The following is a 7,752-nucleotide window of genomic DNA, read 5'->3' on the forward strand; positions in this document are numbered from 1 at the left end:
TACAGAGAATATCGAAAAGAGGAGATTATAAATTACTAAGTCTCTGACAAGAATATATAAGAGCGGTCATATGCACAAGGACCACCTTTGAAGCTAAAGGTATCTTAGAGCGAATAATTCGGCCAACTGAGATGAGAGGCTGAATTAAACGATAATTATAATTCTTTCTAGAAAAAGTAATGGCTGATATTACACATTCAGCAGCTTATAAAAATTGCAATAAATAGATGGATAAATGATTAATTATTTTAGCTAATTAAATACACTGATTTTGTAATAATATTTTTGTTCGAAGAGACAACCTAAGTATTTAACAAAAAATACAAAATTTTTCGTAAAAATGTGGCCACGATCTAAATTTTTTATCCCAAAATTAGAAACTTATGGCGCGAGTTCCGTGAATATTTTTCGTTATTATACAATATTCATAAAAAACTTTATGTATAAAACTTTAAAAATATAATCCTTAAACTTCTAAGAAACACAAATAGAACTGTTAACTTATGTCTTACCCTTTGAAGCTGAAGGAAATCAAAACCACCCCAAACACCAGACATGCCTTCTTCCTGTAAGAATATATTACTCCAATTAAAAGAAATATGTGGATTTTGTCAGGGACTGCTTCCCAACAACGTATAATAGTTTCTTCTATTGATTATCATATACGATATGTGTCATTTACTATATCCGCTTCCTCACTCACTCGGTGAATAGTTTTCTACCTGTCATGAGCAGGTACTTTTATTTTCATTTAGCACAAAATTACATTATCCGTAGTCTAAAATAAAATTACCATCAACCCAATCTACACAATTATGACTGAATTATAAATAAATTCATATGTAATTAAATTAAATTAGCTTTATTATAATTTGCATAGAATTTTTTACAAAAAAAAAAAACGCATTCAAAATTTTCGCTTTTTACCAATTTTCTACAAATTTCGATCAAGGTGGCGCAGCATTCGTCTAACTTCTAATAAATGTACGTTTGCTTATTTTGAGTGAATCACCTAACAAAATGGCAAGTAAGGCTATTTTATTTAAGATTGTATTATCTGTAATGCGAATTTGGAAGAATTTCAACATATAATAAATACATAATTGTATGTAGAATTTGGAAAAAGTTCTGAACAATGGCATTTTTGTCTGAAAATTAAACGATATTCCTCCTCTAAGATTAGTAGTATAATTAGCAAACTAATGCCGTTTATTAGTATTATTAGTATCGTAATTAAAATATAAGGAGTCGGTTTTATGTGCTTATTTTACGCATTAATTTAAAATTAAAATTCTTAATATTATGTATTTAAACAGTATAAAACATAAGCATTACGAAAAGGGATACCTACATTGAACAATACATCCTTCAGTTGCTCTAAACTCACTGAACTTTAAGGGGGGGAGAGAGAGAGACAGAGACAATCGAAAAGCAAAAAAAAAGACTACTCTGGAACGAGATTTCTAACGTTTCCAGTTTCATTCACATACAGTACAGTATTTCTCATCTCTTATTTCTTCCGTGCTTAAAATCAGTATACGTGTTTTTGGGGGTTGGGGAAATGAAATATGCGTAACGCATTAGTGAATTTATATTCTTATTTTACATGCGTATCAAAAGTGTACGTGTGTAATTTAATAAAATGTCATTTAACTTAGAAGGGCAAATTTTGTACGAAAAACTTTGAAGTAGTGTGATTTGAATATGTTTTTTCCCTAACGAATTAGCGAAACAATGGGCTTTTTAAAAACGAATAAATTTTATATTGCTTAGAATTTGTGCCAAGGCAATTAAATCCATGAGGCATCTGTATATCTTGAATGTAAATTACGGGTATTTTACCGTTGGTTTGCTTCTGCTGCAGATGAAGACCCTGCGTTTTCGGGATTAAGACCCCAAATAAACCTCGCCTGGTTATCTTAACTACAGCACGAAAAGAACCATAAAAGAAGACAGGGCAGTTGTATATGAATTAACCAATCAGCGATGGTATAATTATATTTCTTAGTGCAGTTTTTTAAAGGTACTATTCGTTCAAATATTAAATGCATTTTAAAGAGAACATTTGTGTTTGTGAACTTTAAAAAATTGAGGTCCATATATGGAGAATTTTTTATTAAGTCAAATACAGATTTTGATATTTATTTAGGCGCTCAAGATACCTTGCAACGCCTGGAATTATAAGGGCAAAGTGGCGCTTTTCGAAATGATTTTTTCTTCGTTTTTTTAATTTTTTTACACCTTCCAGTGGCATTAAAATTATAGCCTTCATCCAGCGAAGATGGTGGGAACCCTTTTTGACATATCAGTCCAATTCCACATGTTCCGCTAATATCGAATGGCCCTCCACATTTCTCACCTTCAGCCTGAAAATAAATTATTCGCACAATGATCAAAAGAAGTAAAGAATTAATCTCATAAAGCTGCCCTTTATATATAAATAATTTCTTTATTTACAGTAAAGTATAGTCTTTATATATACGATAGAAAAGCAAAGTTTGTGGTCTACTAACTATGGATAGATTATGAATGGTTCACACACATACCTTAGCGCACACTACACAACACTTGCAAGGATCTAAAGTTGTGCCTGCGAGACAATTCTTCGGTGGTTCGGGGCATTCATTCTTGTCACACCAGCAGCTTAACGACTGAATGCTATGCAAAGATAAATGAAGATAAAAAAGATAAATGCGAGCAGAAAAGTAGTACAGCAACAGGCAGGAATAACGTCATCTTAGAACAAAATACCGTGGGGTACTACCTAGTTTTTAGAATGGCTGTTCTTGTAGAAGGTGTGATTTGGAAAATAATGAAGCTTATCAGCTATTCGGATGGATTGCCTTTGATATTGTATATGTTGATTCCAACGCTTGTCTAACTTCTGGAAGTATTCCTAATAGGGATCTTTACAATTTCTGATAAATTCTGTGTCGCGTTTTGAATGATTTCCTCGGTTGTTGCAAATCGGTTACATCACAAGGGAGTTTTAAGATTGGGAAACAAAAAAATATATATATAATAATAATAAAAAATAAATAAATAATAATCAGTGGGAGCTGAATTTAGTGAGTATGGCAGAGACGGTGGATTACAGTAATGGAGTGCATCGCAAGAAATACTTGAATGGAAAGTACCGAATGTGCAGGGCCATTATCATGATGCAAGCACCAATTCTTTAAAGCCCACTACACCGCCAGTTTTCTCTGAACAGCATCGCAAAAACGCCGTAGAACTGTCTTATCTGTTCTTGTAGTGCCTCTGGTTCACATAGGATAGTTTAATAACGAACAATACCCTCGCGCTAAAAGAATTGATAAGGATGATCTCTACGGTTGACCGAGAGTGTATTGCTTTTTATTTTCTTTCTTTTTTTTTGTGATATCGGATAGCAGTAATCCTGGAATAAGATACCAACTGTGTTGTACTACACTCAGGGTAGCGGAGAGCGAAAAAGATCTGGGGGTAATTGCGCAATTAGATATAAAGTTTGTGAGTAGTGAAGACAGTTCAAGGAATTCTGTCAATGATATGCAGGAATTTTTCTTGCAAGGATAAAGAGGTGATTATACAGTTGTATTGTACTCTTTAAGGCAATGGTCAGGCCACATCTTGAGTACTGCATACAGGTCTAGAAGTCTTATAAGTGCCTTAAAAGAAAGGCTTCCAGACCTGTATGGTCGCCTTAAAAAGTACTCTTACCAAGAAAGACTTCATTCCGAAAATTACAGCCTCTGGGGACCATGTAGTAGTAGTAGTAGTAGTAGTAGTGGCATGTGATGCAAAAAAAGCAAGTGTATGAGCTTATGCAGCATCCCCCAAAAAAAAAAAAAAAAAATCACACCACTCCCTCCAAATGCCTGTCCAGTTCTTCCTTAAATTTATTTAACCTATCAACTTCCTAGTAAAGGATAGCGAATGCTTAGAATCCGTTAGATCTCTAAAACTTTGCATTGCCTATCAACTTCCACAACGACAGATGGAAGTTTGTTCCAACAATTAACCACCCGCTGGCTAAAGGCAAATTTCCGAACATCTATTCTACATCTGTCTTTTCTTAATTTGAATTTATGCCCCCTTAGGTTCGTAATCTGAACAAGTGGAAGGATCCCATCAAAATTCAGCGTTCTCAACCCATTCAAGGCCTTATACACCTCAATCAGATCACCGCGCAGGTGCCTAGTCTCCAGCCACTGCAATTTGCAGAACTTAAGCCTCTTTTGGTAAGAGGATGGATCCCTTCATTCACCTCACCAATCTTGTTGCCCTTCTCTGTACACGCTCAAGCAAATCTACATCCTTCCTAAAATGAGGCCTCCAGACCTGTACGCAGTACTCAAGGCGTGGCCTGACCATTGCCTTATACAGAGGGACAATCACCTCCTTTTCCCTGCTAGCAAAATTCCTATATATCATTGACAAAACCCAATGACCTGCCCTGGCAGCCTGTCTGCATTGCTCAGAAAACTTAATATCTGACTGCACAATTACTCCCAGGTCTTTTTCATTTTCTACCACCTTAAGTGTAATACCACACAGTTGGTATGTTTCTCTGGGGTTACTTCTACCCATATGCAGTACTTTGCATTTATCAAGGCTAAACTTCAGTTGCCACTTCTTAGCCCATCTGCCCATATTATCTAGATCCTGTTGCAGTGGCACACTGCCATTACTGTCATTAACAACTCTGCCAACCTTTGTATCATCTGCAAACTTCGACACTGAGCCTGATATACCTTCATCAATATCATTGATAAATATACAAAACAACAGAGGACCCAACACCGAACCCTGTGGGACTCCACTAATAACATTAGTCCACGAAGAGCAACACCCATTAATTACCATCCTCTGTCTTCTCCCACTCAACCAACCTTTTATCCATTGTAGCAACTTACCTTTAGTACCATTCTGCTCCAATTTGTACAATAGTCTTCCATGCGCAACAGTGTCAAAAGCTTTCCTGAAATCCAAATATATGATATCAAAATTATTTTTTACATCCAGTTCCTTTGTTACCACATCATAATATCCTATCAAATTTGTCAGACAAGACTTTCCCTGTACCTGCGAGGAGATCTGCGATTGAGGTGTTTAAGGATTGAGTGGATTGAATAATCCCTTGAATGGATTGAGTAAGCTCATTGTTGATGGCATTCTTCCTCTTGCTGAGACTACGCACATCAGGGGTCATAAATTCAAATCGAAGAATGGTTGAAGGACAGATGTGCGGAAGTTGGCCTTCAGCCAGCGTTTGGTGGAACAAACTTCTATCTAGTGTTGTGGAGTTGGATACTTTGAATAAATGAAAGTAGGGACTAGAAAAATTATTAGAGATGTCGGACAGGTGATGTGAGAAATTTTTTTTTACTTTTTATTTTTAGGCTTATGCTATATGAGCTTGCTTTAGTGGTATAATTTCTCACAATTAGTACTAATACTAATATTAAGTCTTCCATAGGTATTTTTGTTTCCTTTTTTTTTGTTTTTTGCTTCTTCTTTTTTTTGGGGGCGGGGGGATGTATGGCTATGACCGGACACTAAGGACTGGTCCTTTGTTTCCGGTCATAGCATATATCCCCCCAATAGTTTTTCATTTTTTCATTGTTTTCAGCACCTGTCCATTCTCATGGTACAGCCCACATGCTATGAAGCAACCTGTTTTAATTAAAATTAATAAAGAAATTAAAATTAATTGAAGTTTTTAGACACATTTCGCATAAGAACATACTTGACAAAATAATTAAAATAACCATAATGACCAGCTAGTTTTGAAATAAAACATTTATTTAAACATATACTTTTTCGTTTTAAAAAGTTTTTACTCCTCGTTGCATTTATCGAATTATTGAAGTAACAAATAACATCACAAAGTATACGACTTCAAACGTTTTCTATAGAAAAAAGTATTTTCATTGCGCATAAAATGCGTCTTCTGTTCTACTAAACTCAGGCAATGATTTGATTGGCTGATTATTACGCAATCAGAAAGTTATACATATGGAAGTGAGCCCAATTAATTCTGTAATATTATTTTTTAAAAAACAACCGATTTCTTCCAAAACGATTTTTTCTACCTGTTTTTTTTCTAAGATTTTTTCTCTTTATAACATCTTATTTTTTCTAACTTGTTTCTTTTTTATAAAAACTTATATTTTCTAAAAATTTTCTAACAGTTTCATTTTTTCAAAAATTAGTTTTGTATATAGTACAGCATTGTACAAATTTTTCTTCTAAATTTTTTCTAACAACCTATTTTCTAAAACAGCATTATAACAATAAAAATATGCGTAATGCACTCCTCTCTGTAAAAATGGTTCCCCATTTGGAGGTTATTTTAACCCAAAAATTATAAACTTATATCGACAATATATATGAATATTTTTCGTTATTATATAACAGAATCTTAAAATATCACTTTCCTTACCTAAGACACTTAAAAAAATAAAATTCCTTAACCTTCCAAGAAACGCAAACAAAACTGTCTGCTTATGACTTACCCTTGGAGGTTGACGTAAATCAAAATCACTCTTAACACTAGACTTGTCTTCTTCCTGTAATAAAAACAGGCATTTATAGCAGTCTTTCATCTTTTAAATAAATGGCAGATTAACCATTTGGTGATGTTGAAAGAAGTGCAATACCGGGGCAACTCGTTTGTGAAGGTATTAACTACGAAGGTTGGAATCGTGGTAGCCATAAAGTATTTGAAATGGCAAGTTAGTCTTCCTATCTTCATATAACTAAATGTACATTCTCTTTTATTTTTCCATAAATTCTAATTACAGCCTGCATGTATTTTAGTGTTTCAATGCAGTGTATTTTTCTTTTTCTTTAAAATTCAAAAAATATACAGTTTTATGTATTCCTTAATAAGTAAATAAATGACTTTGCTCTTTATAAATATGGTGTTTCCTCATTTTAATTGAATTATCTAACAGAAAATATTTGGAAGAACTTAAACATATAATAAATACATAAATTATAAACAGAATTTATAAACATTTCTGAACAATAGTATTTTTGTCCTACTATCACTATGAAAATTATAAACGATACTTTTTTCTCAAAGATTTAGTATCTTGTTTAAAATACACAAACCTCAGTTTCATATTCTTATTTCACACAAACATAATGTTTGTTCCAACATTCGTGTGAACAAAATTCTTAATATTATACATTTAAAATAACGTCAAATCTAAACATCGTAAAAAACACTACTTACACTGAACAATACATCCTGTTCTAAACTCACTTGAACTTTGAGTGTCTGCAAGATTTAATGAGCAGAATGCGACTACTCTGGTACAAGATTTCGTATGGTATCTAGTTTCGTCCATGAACAGTAACAGTATTTCTCCTTCTCATATTTCTTCTTTGTGTTTCTTTCTGCTTTTGTGATTACGTTGGTTAATGTAGGAAGGGGGTGCTATAGTGAATTTATATTATTATTTTTGTTAGTTGTCAAGTAGTGTTTAATTTATTAAAATGTAATTTTAAACTTAGAATGTCATATTTTGTACACGATAAACCAGAAATTGCGAGTCCATTTAAAGATTATTAATGTGTACATACTGACTGTGTAGACTATTGATGTTAGTTTTAATCGTAACTGACATTATTGTTATTTAAAATTTTGTGTATCACTTATTTTACAAAAAAATGTTGCATATAAGTTGTTTTGAATTTATTTAATATCAAATTTTGTGTATCACTTATTTTACAAAAAAATGTTGCATATAAGTTGTTTTG

The 7,752-nt window shown here is 33.2% G+C and overlaps 1 protein-coding gene across 1 annotated transcript; it reads right to left on the minus strand.

Moving 5' to 3' along the window:
* Positions 1 to 248: 248 nt before the first annotated feature.
* On the minus strand, positions 249 to 7,293 carry LOC150086697 (venom protein 302-like). Its single transcript, XM_090372229.1, has 6 exons — positions 7,226 to 7,293; positions 6,501 to 6,554; positions 2,547 to 2,658; positions 2,163 to 2,366; positions 513 to 566; positions 249 to 302 (listed from the first exon to the last, which is right to left on the minus strand). The coding sequence occupies exons 1-6, from the start codon at positions 7,237 to 7,239 to the stop codon at positions 249 to 251; spliced, it is 492 nt and encodes a 163-aa protein (XP_090228355.1). The 5' UTR covers positions 7,240 to 7,293.
* Between the last annotated feature and the right edge of the window lie 459 nt (positions 7,294 to 7,752).

The sequence above is a fragment of the Mastigoproctus giganteus genome, chromosome 4 (genome assembly GCF_048544385.1).
Source record: "Mastigoproctus giganteus isolate SK-2022 chromosome 4, ASM4854438v1, whole genome shotgun sequence".
NCBI classification, from domain to species: Eukaryota; Metazoa; Arthropoda; class Arachnida; order Uropygi; family Thelyphonidae; genus Mastigoproctus; species Mastigoproctus giganteus.

Excerpts from the sequence above, each read along its gene's own strand:
- LOC150086697 (XM_090372229.1), bottom strand. Across the intron at positions 2,659-6,500 it reads ATTTACGTCAACCTCCAAGG|CATTCAGTCGTTAAGCTGCT; the intron begins GTAAGTCATAAG and ends ATCTTTGCATAG. Across the intron at positions 567-2,162 it reads ATAATTCCAGGCGTTGCAAG|GAAGAAGGCATGTCTGGTGT; the intron begins GTATCTTGAGCG and ends ATATTCTTACAG.